At 43.4% G+C, this 26,392-nt stretch overlaps 1 protein-coding gene across 5 annotated transcripts in view; it reads left to right on the forward strand.

The window, feature by feature from the left end:
• The window catches only part of Efcab8 (EF-hand calcium binding domain 8), a 76,278-nt gene that overhangs the window by 46,578 nt on the left and 3,308 nt on the right, over window positions 1–26,392 (forward strand). For all 5 annotated transcript variants that reach the window (XM_037205321.1, XM_037205324.1, XM_037205322.1 and 2 more), the window contains 5 exons: window positions 364–498; window positions 10,306–10,527; window positions 11,028–11,183; window positions 21,932–22,100; window positions 26,060–26,192. In XM_037205321.1, coding sequence (XP_037061216.1) covers window positions 364–498; window positions 10,306–10,527; window positions 11,028–11,183; window positions 21,932–22,100; window positions 26,060–26,192 — 815 coding nt within the window. The remainder of the gene's footprint in view (window positions 1–363; window positions 499–10,305; window positions 10,528–11,027; window positions 11,184–21,931; window positions 22,101–26,059; window positions 26,193–26,392) is intronic.

Here is a 26,392-nt window from a genome sequence, read left to right on the forward strand (position 1 = left end):
AGCTTCTGTGAGATGAATATACTTAACTGTAAGACACTGGGCATCTTTGACTGATCAGTTTGGAGCTTTGCACTCCAATCTTTAGAAGAATGATTCTTAGGCCCTTTTAGCCTCACTTCTAGGACAAAAGAAGGGTCTACCCTAAAGGCGACTCAAGTCTCTGCCCTACAGAGCAAAATGGCTAGTCACAAAATAGAAACCTCTCAGTCTCAGAGTGTTCTAAGGCCCAGCCAGATACCCCATTGGCCTTTTTTTCAGGTTGGGGTCCCTATCACTGATTTTTTATCCCCTATCCCTGATCTCTGTGGTCTGTAGGAGAGGGGATGCCAATGTAGTTACCAAGCGGCCATTTTTTATTTTTAGGAACCTTTGAGTTCTCACAAACCCAGATTGTCTAACAAGTCACTCAATAAACCATCGTTTCACAAAGATTCTCAAAAGAAAAAGGAGGAATTCTGGAGGAAGATGCTGCTGCAGTCGAGCTTTTCAGTGGAGAAGGTGAGCTGTGCTCAGTCGGGGAATGGGCACCTGGGCTGGGCAGGGCTGGGTGTGCCATGGGCCTGGTGAATTTGAATTCCAGAGCAGCTTGCTAGAGCCTGGGCAGGGGTGGGACTGGGAGAGAAGTGGCCTTTCTAGAACCCACGGTTAGAAGTCTCTCTCTTTGGCTGGGATGGTGTTTTGTAGTGTGTAACAGAATTTCTTTTTTTGAAAAGCACCAACCAGTGTCCAAATCATGTCACATAGACTTCTTAGTTATGAAGGCCCAGCCTAGCTTACCAGCTTAGGCTTGTTTCTGGCTAGCTCTCTTTAACTTAACGTGTTTTTCTTAATTTTCCTTTTGCTTTGGGGCTTTTTACCTTTCTCACTCTCTCTCTCCCCCCTCCCTCCCTCCCTCCGTCTGTCTGTCTGTCTTACTGCCCTTCTTCCTCCAGTGGCTGGCTGGCTGGTGTCTGCCTGGCTTCTTGATCTGGTTTTGTCCTCTCTTTCCCTTGTTCTCTCCTCCTCCTCCTCCTCCTCCTCCTCCTCCTCCTCTTCCTCCTCTTCTCTTGTCCAGATTTCTCCCCCTACTTACTCTCTCTGCCCACCAGCCCCACCTATCCTTTCTCTGCCTGGCTATTGGCCATCCAGCTCTTTATTAGACTAATCAGGTGCCTTAGGCAGGCAAGGTGAAACAGCAACACATCTTTACAGAATTAAAGAAATGCACACAAAGAAATGTAACACATCTTTACATCATTAACAAAGGCAGCAGAAACAAGTATAATACATCTTTACACAGTTAAGGTAATATTCTGCAACATAAACAAATGTAACACATCTTTACACAGTTAAATATTCCACAACAATAGTGGGGTGCAAATTGGGTTGGTTAATCTCTGCCCATTTCTTCCTCCTGTCCCCTCTCTGGCCTGGACCTCTCACAATGATACTCTTCCAGTTTCTGAAGACCTACATCTGGCTGTGATGTGGAACTGTAAGCTGGAATTAACCCTTTCCTCCTCATGTTGCTTTTGGTCATAGTGTTTTTTTATTTTTTTATTTTTTATGTTTTCCTTCGAGACAGGGTTTCTCTGTGTAGCTTTGCACCTTTCCTGGATCTCCCTCTCTAGACCAGGCTGGCCTTGAACTCACAAAGATCCACCTGCCTCTGCCTCCGAGGTGCTGGGATTAAAGGTGTGCACCACCACTGCCCGGCTGGTCATAGTGTTTTATCACAGCAACAGAGATCCTAATTCAGACACCTATGTACCAAGCTGGCATTGAACTCATATAGCAGAGGATGACCCCGAACTTCAGATCCCGATGCTTCTATCTCTCAAGTGCTGGGATTAAAGGTTTTTGCCACCACTTGGCTTATGCTGTGCTGAGGATCGAACCTAGGGTTTCAGGCATGCTTGGTAGGCACTTTGCCAACTGAACTACATTCCCAGTCCTAGACCATTAACCTTTTAAAAATTTAATATAATTTAATTTTATTACTGTGTATATGCTTGTCTGCATGTTTATATGTGCACATGCATACAGGTGGCCACAGAGGCCAGACATGTGTCCTGGACCCCCTGAATTGAGTTTTAGTGGTTTCGAGCTGTCCTGGCTTTTTCTGCAAGGGCCATAGGAAGACCTTTAGCCTCTTGTGGTTGGAAACTTGTTGGAGCACTGAACTGAGGGAGCCTGGGATTACAATGTCAACCCAGCAGTTCCTCTATAATGAAAGGGGGCTGTGTTTGGGGTTCGAGGGGCCAGAGCCAGATTACAACAGGCATCATGTTGGTTATCCATGCCTCTTAACCACATGCATCCTGCCTGGTCCTGCCCAAAGCCAGCCTCTTGACAGTACACACCCTCACTGCCAGCTGCACATCTAGTGCTGTGCCCTAGCTTGGCTCACAGTGGTTGGCATGTTGCCACAGGTCTGCACTCTCCCTTCTGGCTATTCTGCTGCCCCAGTGCTGGCAGTGAGGTAGGGGAAGGAGGCCTCTGTTTCCCCCAATTCAGAAGTGAGACACCTTTGTGGTGTGGAAGGTGGTGAGTCCTGTCTGACATCCTTTTATAGCCTCCATGGTCACCCACATCCATGTGCGGGCCACACACATATAAATACATACAGCCTCCATGGTCACCCACATCCATGTGCGGGCCACACACATATAAATACATATATAAAATAAATCTTTAAAAAACATCCTATAAAAACAGCACAGACATGCTGAATTTCCTTTCTTTGAAATTCTCTCCTATGCCTATATTCTGTATATACATAAAGATGTGGTTTTGTCTTGAAAACCAAACTAAGAGTTTGAAATTGTAGTTCAGTATTTTTTTTTTTTTAATATAGCAGTATCCAGTGGATAACATTTTCTGTCAGAACTCATATCTTTATCTACTTCATTCATTCTTTTTACTAGTTTTGTGCAGGGACTATCTAGGTTTTTGTTTTGTTTTGTTTATGCCTGAAACTTAATATAATTTGAGAGTCATCTTTTAAGGAAAGTAACACACCAGGTCTGGCAGTGCAGGCTTATCATAATCTCTTTGCCACTTCCATGATATGGTTAGGGTTGCGGATATGAGCGAAGGAACAACCAGAGGAAGAGTCCAGGGCAGAGAGAGGAGGAAGCAGCAGCAGACTGGACCTGGCCAGGGCTAGGGAGTGAGAGAGTGGGAGAGAGTAGTGGACATAGCAAGATAGCAGGAGGTGGAAAATAGAGGAGAGGAAGTGAGAGTAATGGGTAGGCAGAGGATAGTGAGAATAGCCAGGTTATAGGAAGGATGAGTATCTGGGGGAGGGGAGCCCGTGAACTGGAGGGATTTTTAGGGTAGAGGAGGGCACGAGAAAGGCTAGGATGCTGGCATGGACTTTGAAATGTGTAACAGGTACTTGTGATACTGAGGGAGTCTGGAGGCAGCATGGGCTTTGATACGCTGGTAAGTGCCACAGGTAGCCAGCCACATGTTCCTTCTGCCAGGAGTAAGGGAAATGACCCCTTTTAGCAGATGGAAACTTGTTTCACAATTTCCTGAGGAATGCTGGCTTTTATCTAATCACCAGAAATCCTCCTATAGTTCAGTTTGAGCTCATTTTTGTATATTTGGACTGCCTGTGAGACCCATCATTCCAGCCTTGTTGATGATAAGGTACAACACAGTCTCTTCTATAACTGCTTCTCAGCTGGGAAGGCCATTGTGGTGGTACAGGAAGGCTGGAATGTGGGTTCAAAGTCTGGGAGGGGGTAGGAGTTAGAGGCCCAAGGGAGACCAAGGAATAGATTTGGTGTCTGCCCCTGGAGTGCGGGAGCCCATTTTCAGGTTCCTCATGGCTTTACCTAGCAGGTCTGCATAGAGAGGATGATTGGACCCCGGGCCTGAGTGCAAGTGTCTGAGATGGTCTGCACTTGGCTGTGCTGGGGGGAGGTCTTTTGCTCTCCCCCCTTGGCATTTCTATAAATGCCTTAGGGCAGAGACAATCAGGGCTTGTTGGAATAGGTTTCAGGCCCTCTCAAGGCTATCGTTTATTTTCTATCTGTTTATTTCCACAACCTAAATCCTTCTATCTAATATTTCCTGCTGCTCACACTCAAGAAAACCCTGGGGAACTGTGGAGTTGGTGGGCAAACGCTCTGCACTGGAGGCCATAGTTTGTAAGCAAGTTCTCTTTCACGTCAGCTTTCAGCAAGTTCAGGGCTTCCCAGTTCTGCAGGACCACTTGGGGATAATGAGGTGTAGGGCGTTTTGGAGCAGTTTGCAGGGTTGCAGTTGATTCCTAGATGGTATCTGTCAGCTGAGTGGAAACCTGCTGGGGCAGATATAGACGAGGGACAGAAGGTAAAGTTAAGGAGCTTAGGGGAAAATATCGTGGATGTACCTTTGAAAATCCCAGGCCTGTGGTCCCGGTAGTTGGAGGGGTTTCGAAGAGGTCCCAAGACCAGGGAAAGGAAAGAGCCCACCCTCAGGGAGAAGGAGTAGGCAGGAAAGCTGAAGCTGTTGGCTGACAGGAGCACTTATCAGTCAAGGGATCCCAGAGTCTGTTTGACCTGGGACAGATGGATCCAAATCTTGAGTCCCTGAAGTTTACATGAATTTTTCTGAAGTTTACAAAAAGAGATAAAAGTTTTAGATATATTACCATGACCATCATCTGTAATCTACACTGAAACTTTCATACAAAAAGCAGCTAGCATGTGTCTGTAAACAGCCGGAGTAGACTCACACTTTTGAGCCATAGCAAAACAAAGCCTGAGAAATTGCCAGCAGGTCTGGATATATATAAAAAATATATAAAGGGAAATAAAAAATTTTCAAGTCTGTGACTATGATAGTAGCCAGTGCTTTACCAAAGTTAGATTAATAGCTTATCAGAAACTCACTGATTAATGTATTAAAACTTTGAAGTCTTAACCTCATATGCAATATCTCTAAATATCATTTTTTGTTTGTTTATTTATTTATTTTTAAATTACACTCATGATATTCATTACTTACACTCATGATATTAATCACATTTGTGGTATTCATAGATTACATTCGAAGTATTCATTCAATTATATATATATATATATATATTTAAATTTTAAATGTCGAATGTCATTTCTTGAAGGGGGTAGGAGGTTAAATACAGGCTTATAGCACAATGGGAGGACCCCAGAGGGCAGAAGTTCACTACTGATGTTTTACAATCTTGCATCTAAGCTGTTAATGCCCATTATTCAGGATACACAGACAAGGAACTTCCCTTAAGCATTCAGGCAGGTGGAAGCTAGCAGGGAATTAGCATTGGGAGGATATCAAGGTCAAGGTCCACAAGCAAGGCAACAGTTACCCAAAACGGGGGCCAGGGCCCTGCAGGTCCCCCTTTTATTAAAAAATGAGCTTCTGACTTGGGTTGCATGAGACATCACCAGGTCACCTTACCCGTCATGGAGATGCCTGCCCAGGCCACACAGGTGCTCTGTCTTAGGTTGGTGAGTGCCCCCCAGGAATTACCTGTCTCTGAATACTCATTATCATACTGGCTCAATCATATGTGAGCTGCATGGTTAATTGCTGCCAAAAATCTCAAAGTGGCACTGGGTTTGCAATCTGTGTGTTCGATACAGAAAAGACCAACAGAGGTCCTATCTTATCAATAGCCAGCTGGCCATATTGGGCTCTCAATCTCCATTGTCATCAGAAGGGTAGATTTTTTCATGAAGACCCATTAGGTCTCTGTCATGTTGGGGTTCAGCAGCAGCCACAGGGTGCGTTGAGTGCTCAGGAATCCAAAGAGGAACCTCATTGTCCTGAGAAAAGACATAAGCCAAACTTCGGGGCCACACCAACACTAGATTGGGTCTCCTCCACGTGCTAGTAGAAAGATCCTTCCATCGCTCCAGAGGGTGATTTGCAACAGAAGCCCTCCAGTGCTTATCTGCATTGGATCCTCCAGCAGAATCCACCGATAAACTCCAGCAGAATCCACCGATAAAAAATTTTAAAATATATAAAACAAGGGAAAGAATAGAATGTGGAGAGGAATGATGAGTCCCTAGTTCTCCCTTTTTTTAACTTTAGTAAAATGTTTGTTTGTTTGTTTAATATTCAAATTTTTCTTTATTTTTTATTGTTTAAAATTAATTAGTTAATTAATTTTTTATTATCAGCTTGATAGAGTATGTATTCTTATCTTAATAGTGAGATGTTTCATTGAGGTTTGCTCAGTAATTGAGAAAAACCAAAATTTATTATAAGCCACAGTCGTCCTAGGGACCTCCATGTTATATATATAGCCTCCATGGTTCTGTGGGTTGTAGTCTGATTGTTCTTTATTTTATATCTAGAATCCACTTATGAGTGAGTACATACCATGACTGTCTTTCTGGGTTTGGGTCACCTCACTCAGGATGATTTTTTCTAGTTCCATCCATTTGCCTGCAAATTTCATGCTTTCATTGTTTTTCTCTGCTGAGCAGTACTCCATTGTGTATATGTACCACATTTTTTCATCCATTCTTCCATTGACGGGCATCTAGGTTGTTTCCATGTTCTGGCTATTACAAATAGTGCTGCTGTGAACATAGCTGAGCGTGTATCTTTATGGTATGAATCAGCATTCCTTGGGTATATGCCCAAGAGTGGGATGGCTGGGTCTTGAGGTAGTTTGATTCCTAATTTTCTGAGAAACCACCATACTGATTCCCATAGTGGTTGTACAAGCTTGCATTCCCACCAACAGTGGAAGAGTGTTCCCTTTGCTCCACATCCTCTCCAACATTGACTGTCATTAGTGTTTTTGATCATAGCCATTCTGACAGGTGTAAGGTGGTATCTCAGAGTCATTTTGATTTGAATTTCTCTGATGATTAAGGATGTTGAGCATTTCTTTAAATGTCTTTCAGCCATTTGTGATTCTTGTTTTGTGAATTCTCTGTTTAGCTCTTTAGCCCATTTTTTAATTGGACTGTTTAGTATTTTGATGTCTAGTTTCTTGAGTTCTTTATATACTGTGGAGATCAATCCTCTGTCAGATGTGGGGTTCATGAAGATCTTTTCCCATTCTGTTGGCTGTCTTTTTGTCTTATTGATGGTGTCTTTCACCCTGCAAAAGCTTCTCAATTTTGAGAGGTCCCATTTATTAATTGTTGTGCTCAGGGTCTGTGCTGTTGGTGTTATATCTAAATCTCATTTTTACAAGTCTTAAATCACTTCCTCAGACCTTTATAACTTGCATACATTTTATTTTTAAATGACTTATTTATTTTTATTTTTTTTCTGAGCATTGTTGTTGTGTCTGTGTGAGGGTGTTAGATCCTCTGGAACTGGAGTTATAGATAATTGTGAGCTGCCATGTGGGTGCTGGGAATTGAACTTGGGTCCTCTGAAAGAACAGCCAGTGCTCTTACCTGCTGAGTCACCTCTCTGTCCCTGAACTTGCATAAACTTTAAATTTTTTCATTTCCTTTCATCTGGAGACAGCCAGTCATCTCCCCTGAGGTGTAGGTGCCTGACTATGGAGAGCAGTCATTGAAAACGTACAGATCTGGCACTTTGAATAAAATTTCAGGGTACAAAATCAGCATTAAAAATTCAGTAGTAGATTGATGAGATGACTTACCGGATAAAAGCACTCCCTGTGCAAACCTAATGGCTTTTTTTTTAGTTAGTTCCCCAAATCTAGGGAGGAAGGAGACAACCAACTCCAGAAAGTTGTCCTCTGACCTCCACATATGTGTGGTGGCATGCATGCACCATACTCATACATATTACATGAACATATGAATAAAATTCAAAACTATTCTCAGTAGCACACATGCATGCACACATATCAATAAGAAATTTCCTAAGAAATAAATTAAGAAAAATATCTAATTTACAGTAGCTTCAAAAATTATCTAGGAATAAATTTAAGAAAGGAGGTGAGGGACTTCTACAATTGTTTTTAACCTAATTTAATTGGAAAGTTAATACTATTTACATTTTTATTGATTTTTATTTTCTTATTAATGTATATGTGTTTGTGTGAATGTATGCTTCTTGTGTGTATGCCTGCACAGGCCAGGAAAGGTGTCTTCCTGATCCCCTGGAGCTGGAGTTACAGACAGCTCTGAGCCACCTGATGTAGATGCTGGGAACTGAGCTTGGGAAGAACAGTAAGTGCTCTTAGCTGCTGAGCCATCTCTCCAGCCCAAGACTACACTTAGGGTCATTATTATTATTATTTTTTTAAAATTTATTTTATTTATTTATTTGCTTTTTTTTTTAAAGCCAAATTTGAGGCAAGCTTTAATTAAATACTGGCCATGTGGATGGGAAATGGCCAGGTCCATACCCAAGTTCCTGGGAAATGGTGGGGTCATTATTATTATTGAGAGGGTTTTGTTGGTCCTGGCAACTTTGTTGGTCATTCTCCATGTTTGTTCAATTGCTGTTTTTTTTCCATGTCTTAACTTTGCACCTAGTGAGTTTCCTTAGGGTTGTGTACAGAAGCAGGGTGAGTCTGCTTATAGGACACCCTGCCAGGGGCTACACCACTGAAGAAAATGCCTTCCTCCTTCCAGAAAACTATTCTCCATTCATCGTTTGCTCAGTATTTTCATGATAAAAGGATGTCAATTTTTTTTTCAGGTGCTTTTTCTGAATCAATGTGTAATGAATCATGTGAGATAAGTGTGTGTTTTCTCCTTCCTCTGTTAATGTAAAATTTGATTTATTGTCTAAATTTAGGTCCTCATATATGCATATGATCTACCACTGAGCTGTACCCCAGTATGCTGGTTGGTTTTTTTTGACTGTGGAATTATCCTTCAATTTCAGGAATAAATCTCATCTGGTCATGGTGTATTACCCTTTTAACATGCTGCTGAATTTAGTTTGCTAATATTTTGTCGAGGGTTCTTTTTTTCCCATCAGTGTTTACTAGAGCTATATGGTTGTAGCTTTCTTGTGGAGTTTTGTCTGGTGTTGGTACCAGAGTAATACTGGCTTCATAGAGTGCATTTGGAAACATTCCTGCCTCTTCTTCTCCAGCCTTCTCATTCTTATCCTCTTCTTCTGTGAGGTTTGAGAAGGACTGGTATTGCTAATTCCTTAAATGTTCGATAGAATTCACCATTGCCCTCAGATTCAGGGTCTAAAGGATTTCTGTTTCTTTTGATCCTGGCACCTGAATCAATGGGAAGAGGGCTGAACATCTTGTTTAGGACTTCCATGATAAACAGGATACTCAAGACTTTTGGCACTGGTCAGTAAATAACCTCACACCCATAGACATGCAAGAAACCTCAATTTCACTCAATGGGTTATCTCTTTCTGTCTCCTCCCATCTCTCCCTGTGGCATTTCTCTATGTAGCTCTGGCTGGCCTGCCTCTGCCTCCTGAGAGTGTGTGCCATCACACCTGGCTTCAGTGGGCTATCTTAAAAAAATATAAAAGTAGGAAGGAGGTGTGTTGGGAAGTAGAAGGGGTCCAGAAGGAGTGGGGGGAGCATAAGAGAGAGGAATTGGGGTGTGTATGAATGTGATCAAAATGCACTCTATTCATGTATGAAATTGTCAAAGAATAAATAAACCACTTTTAATAAAAAGGCCAGCTTAGAATAGGAATAGTAATTACCTTCTTTTAGAAACTAAATCTTTTTTTTTTTGAGATAGGGTCTCACTATATAGCTCAGACTGTCCTGGAACTCACTCTGTAGACCAGGCTGACCTCAAACTCACAGAGATCTACCTGTCTCTGTCTCCCGAGTGCTGGGATTAAAGGGATGTGCCACCATGCCCAGCTAGAAACTAATTCTTAATTAGGTTTCTCCTTAGAAGACTTAATAAAGTTTCCACTATAGTAAGATGATATTGCTAGTTTCTAAAGTAGGTTAAAAAGTTCAAGGTGCTGGGCTGGTGGGATGGCCCAGTGGGCAAACGTGCTTGTCCTCTGACCTTCACATGGACATTTTGCTGTAAATGCATTTAAGAGAGAAAGAGTTATTTCTCCATGTCACATTGAGAGAGTAATAGGACTTGGAAAGCTTGAGATGAGTGAGGCAAACTTATGTGTCTTTTTTCATTAAACATTTGCTGGTCACATACTGTGGTATCAGGAGCCACTGTAGATACTGAGGGCAGTGATTCACAGCAACAACAAGATACCATTCCCTGCCTTAATAGCTCAAATACCTCACAGACCAGTGTGTTGTTCCTCAATTCGTGCCAGGAAGCAAGGAGCCTCTTGGGAGACTGGGGCACCGTTTGGGTGTAGTGACTTGTCTGGATCCGTTAGCAATGTGTGCCAATGGCCATACGAAGCCACTGCTGAGCCAAGCCCACCTCTCTTGTGCAGATCATTTTTTTGCAGACCAGGCCTCGCCTGCCACACACAGCTGCTATGCTGAGCAGCTGCATTGACGGCTTTATCTACGCCTGGTCTGTCCATGGGAATGGAGGTCTGCTGGGAAAGTTCTCCGTGGACCCTGAAGAGGATGAGAATGTTCTTGTGGGTGCCATGGCCACCGATGAAAACGACTGGATCCTCATCACAGGGGATAGTAAAGGAAAGATCAAGGTGAGGAAGGACTGGAGCCACCCCAGCTTCTGGCCGTCCCTGTGCTGCTCCCGGCCCTTGGCTACCTCCTGCTCCCATTGGGTACTGACTGGTTTCACTGGAGGAGGTGGGTAGGGGCAAGATAACTTATTTAGGAGTCTCCTGATCTGCCATGGTCAGTGAAATGAATCAGGGCTTGTTGCAAAGGTCCCTCCAAGCTCCCCCCGCCAGTGGATCCTATTATCCATCCTTGTCACCCCACAACTCCCACACCTGCCAGCCATGTGTCTCATCTGTCAACAGCTGTCTCATAGTTGACTCTGTGAGACATGAGGCACGAGTGCCTTGTCCATCTAAGCTCCTCAAAGCCTCTCTGCCTGTTAACCAAGGGGGTCTGGCTTAGAAGACCCTGTGGCCCCTCTGTCGTGAGTAGTTATTTACCTCAGAGGAAGAGTGTGGGAAGAACCCACAGCATGCTCTGGGGTTGGGGCCAGGGACACTAACTCACACTTTGTACCTAGGTCTGGGACATCAAGGATTACTGCTTCTATGTTGGCCAGAGACTCCAATCCAGTGGGATCAAGATCTCCACTGAAACAAAGAATAAGTTCCGGTTCTTAATTCCTAAACAACTCCAGGCCTGCTCCCTGAACTACATCCCCCAGAAGGAGACGGAGGTAGGAAGATGGCAGGAGGGTTGCTTGGGGAAGTTCCACTAAGGAGCCAGGACTGTGGTTTTCCGTGAGCATCATGAGTCTTCATGCTCCCTTCATGATGTTGGGCCTATGTGGAAAAATCTGTCAGTCAGATGTCATCATCACCACCGGTGACAAGGGCCAAGTATGCTCACAGGTCGTCACTGCACATGTATACACAGATACGTGCTCACCATCCCCTCCCCACATGTTGATCTTTGCAGTGAGGACCCTAGAGTCCTGAGTTTAAAATTGAAATATTATATACTCTTTTGAGTAGTCAACACTTTTACACGATTCAGAGGACTTGGTGTTTTGTCCCAGGGCCTCACAAAAATCAAGTGTTGTTCCTTTAGTTACCCAGAAAAAAATAAATGGGAGCGACAGAGTGACGTCACGACATCATCACTAGGCTGACTGAAACCTAAAGGCACAAGCCAAAGTCTGCAGGGATTCAGACCAAGTGGAACAGCCACCGGGGGCAGGCACTGGCAATTAGTAGAGTCTCTTTGGGGGATTATTTGACAATAGCTACCTAACCTGAGTGTGTATGCCCTTCCGCCTGGCAGCTCCAGTCTAGGTTTACACCCAGAAGGGCACGTAAAACATAGGAAGAAGGCTGAGAGAATTACCATTGATAATGGCTCCACACTGAAAACATCCACACACTCATCAGCCTGGGCTGGAGCCACACTGTGGATTTCATACACAGAGCAGTAACTGATCACATCTACTCAAAATTAGTGACTCTTGAGAAAATTAAGCCAAGTCAGACCCCGAAGCGTGTACACTGTGTATGTTTGTTCTCTTTATATGAAGCATTAACAGTAGAAAAAAATGAGCCTGCCTCCTGTCAGAAGTGATAACTCTTGCTGGGGTGGGGAATGGCTGGGAGAAATCTTGATGTGGTGTCGGGGCTGACAGTATTATGACTCATTATGTGGGTCTGATTATACATTTGTGTTTAGTTTGTATATACATGTTTAAATACATTTATTATACATATAGCTTTTTTTATGTGTGCATTATACATATATGAAAGTTTTAAAAGTGCCCAGGCAACTTGTGAGGCACAATTCTTCCCTGAAGTGGCCACTGTGAGTGGTTTCTGGCTATTCTGGTGTTGGTTGATGTGAGTGTGCACTGACGTGAGTGTGCACTGATGTGAGTGTACATGTGGACAGTAATTTTTACCTGAAGGTGTGGCAGCACTTCTCTTGCTGTTCTCACTCCAGAATGCATTTCGGGAATCTTTCTAGAGCTGTATAGTAAGCCACAGGCTATGCTATTAACAAATTCCTTTCAAGGGGAAAATGGCTTTGTCTTAATCTTAAAAGTGAATCTTAGTAGTGAGTGCTATTTCACATGTGTGTTAGTTAGTGTGTCTGAAGGATACATTCCCAAAAGTGGGGTACTAGGCCAAAGGGTTCCATATATTTGCAATTTTATTATCCATCTTGCAATCATAATTATTTTGAGATCTAGCTGTGTATCCCAAGCTGGCCTTCAAGTCACCATCCTCCTGCCTCGGCCTCGTAGTTTTGGGTTTACATGGCTACACGGCACGGCATGCAGTTGCTTTATGTACCTTTTGGCTCTCCGAGAAAGTATATTATGCTCAGATAACTAGTTTTAGCATGAAGAAATTGCACTGTACCCATGTCTGCTGGGAAGTGGCCCCTCACAGAGTCAGTACATGAGGAGCATCTGATGTTAACACAAAACAACCAGGAAATTTGGGGCACCATGAAAAGACCAAACCTAAGAATAAAAGGGATAGAAGAAGGAGATGAATACCAGCTCAAAGGCACAGAAAATATGTTCAACAAAATCATAGAAGAAAACTTTCCCAACCTAAAGAAGGAAATGCCTATGAAGATACAAGAAGCTTTTGATCCAAATAGACTGGATCAAAAAAAAAAAGTCCCCTCTCTACATAATAATCAAACCACTAAACATACAGAATAAAGAAAAAAATATTAAGAGCTACAAAAGAAAAAGACCAAGTAACATATAAAGGCAGACCCATCAAAATAACACCCAACTTCTCAATGGAGACTCTGAAAGCCAGAAGGCCCTGGACAGATGTTATGCAGACACTAAGAGACCATGGATGCCAACCTAGACTATTATAATCAGCAAAACTTTCAATCACCACAGATGGAGTAAACAAAATGTTCCATGATAAAACGAGATTTAAACAATACCTATCCATAAATCCAGCCCTATAGAAAACACTAGAAGGAAAAAAATCCAACCTAAGGAAGTTAGATACACCCATGAAAACACAGGCAATAGATAGTCTCACACCAACAAATATCAGAGAAGGGAAACACACAACACTACCACCAAAAAAATAACAGGAATTAACAATCACTGGTCATTAATATCCATTAATATCAATAGTCTCAATTACCTTATAAAAAGACACAGGTTAACAGAATGGATACGGAAACAGGATCCATCCTTCTGCTGCATGCAAGAAACACACCTCAACTTCAAAGACAGACACTAACTCAGAGTAAAAGGCTGGGAAAAGACTTTCTAATCAAATGGACTCAAGAAGCAAGCTGGTGTAGCAATCCTAATATCCAATAAAATAGATTTTAAACTAAAATCAATTGGAAGAGATCAGGAAGGACATTACATATTTATCACAGGGAAAATCCACCAAGATGAAATCTCAACTCTGAACATTTATGCCCCAAATACAAGGGCACCCACATTTGTAAAACAACAACAACAACAACAACAGCGACGACAACAACAACAACAACAACAACAACATTACTAAAGCTTAAATCACACATCAAACCCCATACACTGGTAGTGGAAGACTTCAACACCCCACTCTCACCATGGATAGGTCTGCCGGACAGAAACTTAACAGAAAAATAAGGGAACTAACAGACATTATGAGTCAAGTGGACTTAATAGATATCTATAAAACATTCCACTCTAACACAAAAGAATATACTTTCTCAGCACCCCATGGAACTTTCTCTAAAATTGACCACATGCAAATCTCAACAGCTACCAAAAAATTGGAATAACCTTCTGTATTTTATTGGACCACCACGGCTTAAAGTTAGATTTCAACAACAACAAAAATTACAGAAAGCCTGCAATCACATGGAAACTGAATAATGCCCAACTGAATCACCAATGGGTCAAGGAAGAAATAAGAAAGAAATTAAAGATTTCCTAAAATTCAATGAAAATGAAAGTACAACATACCCAAACATATGGCATACTATGAAAGCAGTGCTAAAAGAAAAATTCATAGCACTAAATGCTCACATAAAGAAGATGGAGAAATCTCACACTAGTGACTTAACAGCACACCTGAAAGCTCTAGAACAAAAAGAAGCAAACTCACCCAGGAGGAATAGATGCCAGGAAATAATCAAATTGAGGGCTAAAGTCAATAAAATAGAAACAGAGAATACAAAGAATCAATGAAACAAAGAGTTGGTTCTTTGAGAAAATCAACAAGATAGACAAGCTTTTATCCAAATTAACCAAAAGGCAGAGAGAGAGAGAGAGAGAGAGAGAGAGAGAGAGAGAGAGAGAGAGAGAGAGAGAGAGCATCCAAATTGACAAAATCATAATGAAAAGAGAGATATAACAACAGACAATGAGGAAATCCAGAGAATTATCAGGTCATACTTCAAAAACCTGTACTCCACAAAATTGGAAAATCTGAAAGAAAAGGACAATTTTCTGGATAGGTACCACATACCAAAGTTAAATAAAGACTAGATAAACTATTTAAAAAGACCAACAACCCCTAAGGGATTAAAAACAGTCATTAAAAGTCTCCCAATCAAAAAAAAAGCCCAGGACCAGATGGTTTCAGTGTAGAATTCTACCAGATTTTCAAAGAAGAGCTAATACCAATACTCTTCAAATTGTTCTACACAATAGAAACAGAAGGAACACTACCAAACTCTTTTTATGAGGCTACAGTTACCCTGATACCCAAACCACACAAAGATGCAACAAAGAAAGAATTACAGACCAATCTCCTGTAGATGTAACCAACCGTCTTATTAAATAAGAAACACAGAACCAATGTAAAAGAGAAAGTCAAGAAGAGATCAGAGCTCAGAGCTAAAATCTTACCCTTCCTCCTGCGGTTCCCCAGGGGTCAGAGCTATTAGAGCCATAGAAAGAGCGTGGCCATGGTGGCGCATGCCTTTAATCCCATAGATCTCTGTGTGTTCAGGGATACAGCCAGCATTGGAGACATACACCTTTAAGACCTGGAGGGCTGTACTTACAGGCAGTGACGAGGCAGTCATGTGTTTGGGTTTACAACCAATGAGAAGGCAGAACAGAAAGACTATTTAAAGACATATACACAGGAAGTAGGCTCTTTCGGAGAGTTAGGAGCACTGCAGGAGGAAGGGTAAGATTTTAGCTCTGAGCTCTGACCCCTTGGCTTTCTCTTTTACATTGGTTCTGTGTTTCTTTCTTTCTTTCTTTCTTTCTTTCTTTCTTTCTTTCTTTCTTTCTTTCTTTCTTTCTTTCTTTCTTTCTTTCTTTCTTTCTTTCTTTCTTTCTTTTTTGGTTTTTCGAGACAGCTCTGTGTAGCTTTGTGCCTTTCCTGGGACTCACTTGGTAGCCCAGGCTGGCCTCGAACTCGCAGAGATCCGCCTGGCTCTGCCTCCCAAGTGCTGGGATTAAAGGCGTGCGCCACCACCGCCCGGCTGTGTTTCTTATTTAATAAGACGGTTGGTTACATCTACAATCTCCTTCTTGAACATTGATATAAAATACTCAATAAAATATTGACAATCCGAAACTAAGAACATATCAAAAAAATTATCCACCATGATCAAGTAGGCTTCATTCCAGGGATGCAAGGATGGTTCAACATATGAAAATCTGTCAATGTAATACACTATATAAACAAACTGAAAGAAAAAAAAAAACCACATGATTATCTCATTAGATGCTGAAAAAGCCTTTGACAAAATTCAACACCCCTTCATAATAAAGGTCCTAGAGATATCAGGAATACAAGGAATATACCTAAACATAATAAAGGCAATTTACAGCAAGCTGACAGCCAACATCAAATTAAATGGAGAGAAACTCAATGTGATTCCACTAAAATCAGGAACAAGACAAGGCTGTCCACTCTCCCCATATTTATTCAATATAGTACTTGAAGTTCTATCTAGAGCAATAAGACAATAAAAGGAGATCAAGGGGATACAAATTTGTAAGGAAGAAGTCAAAGTTTTGCTATTTGGAAACCATATGATAGTATACATAAGTGACCCCAAAAATTCTACCAGGGAACTCTGACAACTGATAAACACATTCAGTAATGTGGCAGGATACAAGATTAATTTAAAAAAAAAAAGTAGCCCTCTTATATACAAATGACAAACAGGCTGAGAAAGAAATCAGAGAAACACTACCCTTTACAATAGCCACAAATAATATAAAATACCTTGGGGTAACTCTAAGCAAGTGAAAGACCTGTATGATAAGAACTTTAAGTCTCCGAAAAAAGAAATTGAAGAAGATAACAGAAAATGGAAAGTTCTTCCATGCTCATGGATAGGTAAGATTAACATAGTAAAAATAGCAATCTTACCAAAAGCAATCTACAGATTCAATGCAATTTCCATCAAAATCCCAATACAATTCTTCACAGACTTGGAAAGAACAATACTCAACTTCATATGGAAAAACAAAAACAAAACAAAACAAAAAAACCAAGATAGCTAAAAGAATCCTGTACAACAAAAACCACCTCTGGAGGCATTATGATCCCTGATCTCAAGCTCTGCTATAGAGCTATAGTAATAAAAACAGCTGGTACTGGCATAAAAACCAACATGTGGACCAATGGAACCAGATTGAAGACCCTGACATTAATCTGCACATGTATGAACACCTGCTTTTTGACAAAGAAGCCAAAACTGTACAATGGAAAAAAGAAAGCATCTTCAATAAATGGTGCTGGCATAACTGGATGTCAACATGTAGAAGATTGCAAATAGATCCATATCTGTTTCCATGTACAAAACTCAAGTCCAAGCAGATCAAAGACCTCAACATAAATCCAGTTACACTGAACTTGATAGAAGAGAAAGTAGGAAGTAGTCTTAAACACATTCGCACAGGAGACCATTTCCTAAATATAACACCAGTAACACAAACACTCAGAGCAACAATTAATAAATGGGACCTCCTGAAACTGAGAGGCTTTATAGGGCAAAATACATGGTCAATAAGACTGAACAACAGCCTACAGAATGGAAAAAGATCTTCACCAAACCCACATCTGACAGAGGGCTGATCTCCAAAATATATAAAGAATTCAAAAAGCTAGACATCAAAATACTGAACAATCCAATTAAAAAATGGGCTGCAGGCCGGGCGTTGGTGGCGCACGCCTTTAATCCCAGCACTCGGGAGGCAGAGCCAGGCGGATCTCTGTGAGTTCGAGGCCAGCCTGGGCTACCAAGTGAGCTCCAGGAAAGGCGCAAAGATACACAGAGAAACCCTGTCTTGAAAAACCTAAAAAAAAAAAAAAAAATGGGCTGCAGATCTAAACTGAGAATTCTCAACAGAAGAATCTCAAATGGCTGAAAGTCTTGAATATTATTAAAAGGCTAGCCTCAATAATATACTTCCCGGGGGCTCAGAAGAGAAACTATGAACAGTGAGAATTATTTTCGGGAAATGAATCTAAGTACACCAAGCTCTTTGTCTGTCTACTTTATTCCTCTGGGATAAGATCCTATCTACACAGCTTCAGTTCTGTTCTCATGCCAAGCCTCTTCCTTGTCTGATTTCTTTCTGCATTTATCTGCTGTCCTCTCTAAGTTCTATCTTAATTCTCTCATCATAGTTCTGCCCTGTCTAGGTTCTCACCCATCTAGTTCTTTCCCATCTTAGCTCCTCTCCCATCTCCTTCTTTCTCATCTTGTTCTTCCTCACTTTGTTCTTCCCCATCTGGCTCTTCCTCATCTTCCATCTCATCCCTCTAGTACTCTCTTCTAGTCCTCCAATCTAGTTCTTCCCCATCTCAGTTCGTTCCTCTCCAGTTCTTACCCACCTAGCCCTTCCATTCTCTTTTCTTTTCTCTGTCCATCTCCTCTGCTCTGAAAATAAAACTGCCTTTTTATCCCTTTGACCCTTATCTCTCCAAACTATCTCTGCTCCTGCTGTTTCTGGTGAGTGTGCTTGATCACTAAGCAACTTGGCTAGGCAACTTCCATCATAGCTCAGTGTACCTGTAATTTGGAACCCTTTAGTTCTGAATTAATTGTTAAGGGTATATCTAAAACTAGAGATAAGACTTTGGAAAGGAGAAAGTTAAGCTTAATTAGCACACCCATCAGGCCTTCTCAAACAGGTAGTCTGGACACAAGTCTGTTCTTAGAGAGTACAGAGGTATCTCTGATAAGGTACTTTCTTCCATCTGGGGATGGACCTGGCCAGATGCTGCCAATGATGATAATTTCAGGGAAGCTTGAACTGGGGTTCTGACTGTGCATAGCTGTCAGCGCAGAAGGTTATCTAAAATATTCCTTTAGTAGAGGGGAAATGGTACCCAATAAATGATGGAAAAGCTACAATAGCACATGAGAAATTCATAGTAGGAAATGGCTAATAATCAAAAGCCAATATCACCAAAAATCCCTGAGCCTCAGCTTGACCTCTGGAAGGCCCTTGGCTTCTTCCAGGCATTAGCTTGTCATAATCAACTGAAATCCTACTTCATATATTTTTGTGGCTTGCAGCATGAAAGACATTTAAGGAATTGCTCAACATCCTTAGTCATCAGGAAAATGCAAATCAAAATGACTCTGAGATACCATCTTCCACCTGTCAGAATGGCTATGATCAAAAACACTGATGACAGCTTATGTTGGAGAGGATGCGGAGCAAGGGGAACACTCCTCCACTGTTGGTGGGAGTGCAAACTTGTACAGCCATTTTGGAAATCAGTATGGTGGTTTCTCAGAAAATTGTGAATCAATCTATCTCAAGACCCAGCTATACCACTCTTGGGCATATACCCAAGAATACTCAATCATACCACAAGGACACACGTTCAACTATGTCATAGCAGCATTATTCATAATAGCCAGAACCTAGACAACCTAGATGCCCCTCAACCAAAGAATGGATAAAGAAAATGTGGCACATATACACAATGGAGTACTACTCAGTAGTAAAAAACAATGATATCATGAAATTTGCAGGCAAATGGATGGAACTAGAGAATATTGTCCTGAGTGAGGTAACCCAGACTCAGAAGGACAAACATGGTATGTACTCACTCATTGGTGAATGCTAGATGTAAAGCAAAGGATAGACAGACTGCAACCCACAGCTCCAGAGAAGCTGGCTAACAAGGAGAACCCTGAGAGGGACGCATAGATCACCCAGTGAAGGAGAAATAGATGAGATCTATATGGGTGAACTGGGGGTGGGAGGTGGTAATGGAGGACAAGGGATAGGGGATGAGTACATAAGGGAACAAGAGGTTCGAGCTGGAACAGGGACAGAGTGGGAGAGCAAGTAAAGAGATACCATGATAAATGAAGACATCATGGGAATAGGGAGAAACAGGGTTCTAGGGAAGTTCCCAGGAATCCACAAGGATAACTCCACCTTAGACTACTAGCAATAGCTAAGAGGGTGCCTGAACTGGTCTACTCTGGTGATCAGATGGCTGAATACCCTAACTGTCATCATAGGACCTCCATCCAGTAACTGATGGAAGCAGATGCAGACATCCACGGCCAGGAGCCAGGCTGAGCTCCAGGAGTCCAATCCATGAGAGAGAGAGGAGGGATTCTATAAGCAAGGATCATCGAGATCGTGATGGGAAAACATACAGAGAAGGCCAGCCAAACTAGTGGGAATTCATGAACTGTGGACCAATAGCTGTGGAGCCCCCTTGGGACTGGACTAGGTCCTCTGGATACATGAGACAGTTGTTTAGCTTGAACTGTTTAGGGGGCTCCTAGGAATCGGGATCCGTCCCTGGTGCATGAGCAGGCTTTTTGGAGCCTAGTGCTTAATGGTGTGACACCTTGTGCATGCAGCCTTGGTGCAGGGAGGAGGGTCTTGGACCTGCCTCAGCTGAAAGTACCAGGCTCTGCTGACTCCTCATGGGAGACCTTGCCTTGGAGGAGGTGGGAATGGGGGGGTGGATTGGGGGGGGAGGCTGGGGGTGGGTGGGAGTAGGGAGGCGAGGAGGATCTGTGGTTGATATGTAAAATGAATAGAAAATTTCTTAATAATAAAAAGTCAAACTTCTTAGTGTGTCTTTCACACGTGATGATGGCTGGTTGTCTTTTGACGGCCCACTGTGTGTTTGACTCACACTTTCTGATACTATTTTTGTACAGCAGGGCTTCACACACGCTTAGGTTGGTTCCTGAGCTCTCTGCTGCCCTTCACTGTTGCCTTACAGCTTGCAATAGTCTGAATAAAGCAGAATAAACGTTCCTTCCTCAGTCTTGTTTGATCTCAAAATAGTTGGGTCTGGCCAGACGGCTCAATGGATACAGCACTTGCTGCCAAGTGTGAGGACTGGAGTCTGAACCCCAGAACCCATCCAACAGCTGGCTAGGGTCAGAGACTGGGGATCCCTGGGGCACGCTGGCTGGCTAGACCAACTGGGATTGGCAAACTTTGGGTTCACCAAGAGATCCTGAGAGATCAAGGGGGGCACCTGAGGTCAACTTCATACCTCTACTGCATCATATACATGCATGTGCTCATGTATACATGTGGGCTGAACACAGGCAAACATGCATGTACATATGCACATGACACACACACACACCACATACCACACACCACACACACATACACGCACCACATACACACACACACACCACACACACACATACACACACCACACACACATACACACACCACACACATAACACACCACCCACACCACACCCACACACCACCCACACCACACACACACCACACACACATACACACACCACACACATAACACACCACCCACACCACACCCACACACCACACACACCACACACACACACACCACCCACACACCTCCCTACACTCTCCCCCCCACACCACACACACACACCACACACATATATATCACACACACGTATCACACACACACATACACACAGCACACACTCACCACACCCCCTTACACACCATACACACACATACACACTACACACACACACACACACACACGGTCACTTCCCAGTTATATAAACTTCCTTCCTCTCACAGTGTAACGTTTTTTTGTGGTGTGATGTCCATGTCCCCAGCCACCCCTTGCAGTTTGTCCTTCTGGTACTCTGCTGAGAAGATTTAGAAGACGTGTGGGCTTATGTTGTGGTCCTGTCACCTTGCAGCTCTGTGGCTTCAGGCTGATTTCCGAATATCTCTGATTCTCTCTTCCCAGAAAGTGGTGATCATGCTCCACAGCATGTGAGGTTGTGGGTTCCAGCGAGATAGTCCATGTAGAGTAAATGGGAAATGATTCTGGTGGCTTAACCAAGGGGCCCCTGAGGCCAGTGCTGAGACCTACTAAAGGTCATCAGTGGCACGTTAATGTGAAGTGCCCAGAGGTAGTTCGTGGGCTGGTGTCCAGGTGCCCTTCCCTGGGCTCTGCTGCTCTGGGTCCTAGGTAACTGCTAAGGTGCAGTCTATGTGATAGCATTGTGTAAGTCATCCTTTACTGCCCCCTACAGGTTGTGGAAGGCCAGACCATTTCTCTGGTTCCCCCACCACTTCTGGTCACCTGGAATAGCCACACGGAGGGCGTGTCGGATGTCCTGTATGTGGACACCTTCCAGGTGGTTGTTAGTGCTGGTGCGGACCGGGACGTCAAGGCTTGGAAACTTTCTGGTGATAACATAGGTATGGGTGCTGCCGAAGCATGGCCTTTCCTATCCCAGTCCCTGAGGGAACATACCCTGGCATTACCCTGAAGCCCCAGTCCCTGAGGGAACATACCCTGGCATTACCCTGAAGCCCCGTGGGGAGAAGGGTCTTGCAGCTACTCAGAGAATCTTGCAAGATATGAATTGGTCTGCTTGTCCGCTTGGCCATCAACTATCTTTCTATTCATTCACTCATCCACCCAGCTTTGCTTGTCTTGGTGAGTTTTAGAAAATTGTGTATCTGGTAAGGTCTGTTCTTTTCTTTTAAGAAAATAAGCACAGTTCTGGTATTATAGAAAGAAAAGCTCAGAAATTCAAAGTATTCCATTTTGAATTTCCAGAGTGTACATCTATCTATCTGTACAGCCCACATTGGGAAGCAGAAACCCCTGGGTGTCCTCCCACTTCTGCCTTGGCTGCTGAGTGTGTGTGTGTGTGTGTGTGTGTGTGTGTGTGTGTGTTACAATTTATGTATTATATTTATGTATTGGGGGAGGCACATGCCATGATGCATGCAGAGGTCAGAGGACAACTGTGGGAGGTGGTTCTCCCCTTCTGCTGTGTCCCTGGGATGGAACTCCGACCATCAGGCTTGGTGGCAAGTGCCTTCACCACTGAGCCGGCTCGCCAGGCCCTGACATGTTTTCTTTTCCTGTATATGTGTAGGTGTGGTGTCTGTACAGGTCTGGGCAAATGTGTTTGTGGGTACATGTGCACGTGTGCACTCACTTGTGTAGGTCAGAGGTCAACACTGGGTGTCTTCTTCACTCTCTCTCCACCTTCTTTTCTGAGACAGGGTCTCTCACTGAACCTGGAGCTCACTGATTTGGTTAGGCGGGTTAGGCAGTGAGTTCTAGGGATTCACCTGTCTCTCTGCCCCAGCATGGAGGTGTGCACAGCTGTCCTGGCTTTCAGGGTGAGTGGTCAGGATGCGAACTCAGTCTTTAGGCTTCTGCAGCAGGCACGTTAACAGCTGAGCCATCTCTTTGGACTCTATATTTGTTTGTTTGTCTTTTTTTTTTAAAGATTTATTTATTTACATATTTTATGCATATGAGTGTTCTATTTGCATGTATGTTTGCATGACAGAAGAGGGCATCAGATCCCATTACAGATGGTTGTGAGCCACCATGTGGTTGCTGGGAATTGAACTCAGAACCTCTGGAAGAGCAGCCAGTGCTCTTAACCTCTGAGCCATCTCTCCAGCTCCTTGTTTGTCTTTTTGATGACAGCATTTCACGATGACAGCCCAGGCTGGCCTTGGACTTTTTGTCTTGTCTTCTCCAATGCTGGGCCCCAGGTGGGGGCCACTATCCCTGGCCTGGTTTCTAAACTCAGATTGTTTTTGCACATTGTACACACACAGGGTCACGGGGTGGGCTTTTCTTTGTTTCTGTTTTCTTTCTCTAAACAGTCTAGCTGTGAAGTAAATATCATGCTTAACTCCTGTTACTTTTTCTAGCTATTTTACATGATTGAGAATAATACTCCTATAAACACTCTTATAACTTTTTTTTATAAATAAACAAATGTATGCATCCTGTTTGGTATGTATCTAGAGATGATTCCTAATCAAGGATATATGTGATATATAATATGTTCTCCCCTCAGTTTCAGTTGATATTGCCCTGTGGTCTTTTGAAGTGGTTCCCAATTACTGTTCTTTCACCAGCTGAGTGTAAAGCCTGTCCTTGTCCCAGCACTCTAGCTACACTTACTCAGATCCCTGAACTCTGTCACCCTGCAGCGTCTCCCTTCTTCTCAGTCCTGCTTTCTGCTTTCTCTCAGCCTGACTAGTTTAGACTCCATATAGCCATGAGATCATGCAGTTTGCCTTGTGTCTGGCTCATTTCATTGGGCCTTGTGTTTTCAAGGTTCATCCCCATTGTCATAGTCACAAAATTCCCTTCTTTTTAAAAAATAATTTATTTATTCTTATCTTATGTACATTGGTATTTTGCCTGCATGTACGTCTGTGTGAGGGTGTCAGATCTTGGAGTTATAGATAGTTGTGAACTGCCATTTGGGTGCTGGGAATTGAACTTGGGTCACCTGGAAGAGCAGTCAGTGCTCTTAACCACTGAGCCATCTCTCCAGCCCCAGAACTCCCTTCTATCTAAGGCTGAAGAGCATTCCATTAGAGGCGTGTTGTCTGAATCTGTCTGTCAATCCATGCTTTGGTTGTTTACATGTTTTGGCCACTGGCAATAATGCTGCACTGACATCTGAGAGTGGGGGTGGGCGGGGCAAGTGATCCTGTTTTCAGTGTGTGTGTGTGTGTGTGTGTGTGTGTGTGCGCGCGCGCGCGCGTGCGGGTGCGCGTGTGGGAGGGTCTCACTGTGTAGGCTAGATGACCCCAATTTTACAATTCTCCTGTCTCTGCCTCCCAAATATGTTAACCACATGCTTGCATTTATTTTAGGAGAATAACCAGAAATGGGTAGCTGGATCTAATGCAAGTCCCAATTTCAATTTTGAGGAATGCCACATTGCTTCCTAGAGTAGTTACCCAGTGTTACGTTCCTGCAAGGGTTCTGATTTCTCTGCATGTTCCCTGATGCAAAGAGATGCCTGTTTCCTGCCTTTCTGATAACAACCCCACTAATGAGTGTGAGGTGTATTCCTGTTCCCTAGTAGGGGTGCTGAGCATCTTTCTACATCCTCCTGGCCATTTGCATATCTCATTTGGATAAATGTCTATCAAGTCCTTTGTCCATTTTAAAATCAGGTCTTTCTGCTATTAGTCTGCTGAGTTACATATTTTAGTGGTTAGCTTGGCCTGTGTTGGATATATGGTAAAGTAGTTTTTCCCTTCCATAGGTCATCTTTCACCTACCCAGAAGTTCTTAGTTCCATGTAATCCCGCTTTTGTAGAACTCTGTCTATTTTTTGCCTTTGTTATTTGTGCTTTTGGTGTCCTGGCCAAGGAGATCAATGTTTAAAGACTTTCACTAGTTGTTTTCTTGGCTTGCTAAGATGTATTCTTGTGTGATGTGTGTGTTCATGAGTGTGCACATGTGAGTGCATGTGTCTTTTGAATCAGATCCTCTCATTGGCCTGGTGTTTGTCAGCTAGACGAGGCTGGCTGGCCAGTAAATCCCAGGGGTCTGCCTGCCTCAATCCTATTGGCTGCAGGGCTGGCAGGAGATCAGCTGGCCCCACAGCAGCATCCTTCTGCCTAGGCCAAGCTTGGTTCCCACACAGCTGAGACCCACATCAGGAACCCCTGGAGAAGCTGGTGACCTCCCGGCTAGTGTTTCCTGCAACGTCTTCCCTGTTTGTCAGTACAGTTGCTTTCTTATTTGCTGCTGGAGCTCTTCAGTGATTTCTCCAAAATGGGATTTTACAACCTGGATCTTTTCTTTTTCTTAATTTCATTATTCCATAGCAGGTGAATCCCTGCTTTTATTTATGTATTGTGTATGTGTCAGGGAGGGGTGGTTTCTACATGACATGGCATGCCTGTGCCACTGTACACATGTGGAAGTCAGAATTCACCGAAACTGGTTCTCTCTCTACCACATCAGTTTTGGGGCTGAATTCAGGTCATCCATGCCAGGACCAGAACAGGATGCTGACTTCTCTGTCTTCTGCTCCACCCCAGATCTTACCCCAATTTATGCCCTTGTCATTTCACACGTGAGCTGCTGGGAACCTGAATGGGGGTCACCGGGCCTTTGTCACAGCATTCTTCCCATGTCGACCTACACATGGTGCAGGATGCCTTAGGCCTAAGCTCCAAGCACCTCTTAGGACTGGCAAATGGAGAGATGTGTTGTATGCCAGTGCAATGCCTGGCACACGGCTGACACTCAGTGTTTGGGTGAGTGGGTGGGGTGGATGGAGCACAGGGTCCATCACCGACTCTTGGAGTGGGGGGCAGAAGCAGTGGGTTCGGAGAGCCCTGGTTCTGAACAGGGTCTGGTCATATCACAGGAACATTTGGCCTGAATCTTTGGAATAAACTGCAGGAGGCCTCGATGGTTGACGATCAGGAGCAGGAAGAGGCCATAGAGGAGAAGCCTGACTTGACCGACACCACCCTCAAGAGATCCTTCATTGAGCTGCAGTGAGTTACTACAGCCACATGGGGCTCCCTGGCCCCCCAGAAATCTCTTACTGGGGTTAAGTGAGAAGCTTAGGATCTGCAGGCAACCTGTGGCCCCATTTAACCATCTCAGAGGCAAGAGCCAGCAGTCAGAAGAGCCCTGCTCCTAAATTAGATTGAGATCGGCAGCGTGGCGGTGGCCCCTGCCGAGGTCATTACCA

The sequence above is a fragment of the Peromyscus leucopus genome, chromosome 4 (genome assembly GCF_004664715.2).
Source record: "Peromyscus leucopus breed LL Stock chromosome 4, UCI_PerLeu_2.1, whole genome shotgun sequence".
NCBI classification, from domain to species: domain Eukaryota; kingdom Metazoa; phylum Chordata; class Mammalia; order Rodentia; family Cricetidae; genus Peromyscus; species Peromyscus leucopus.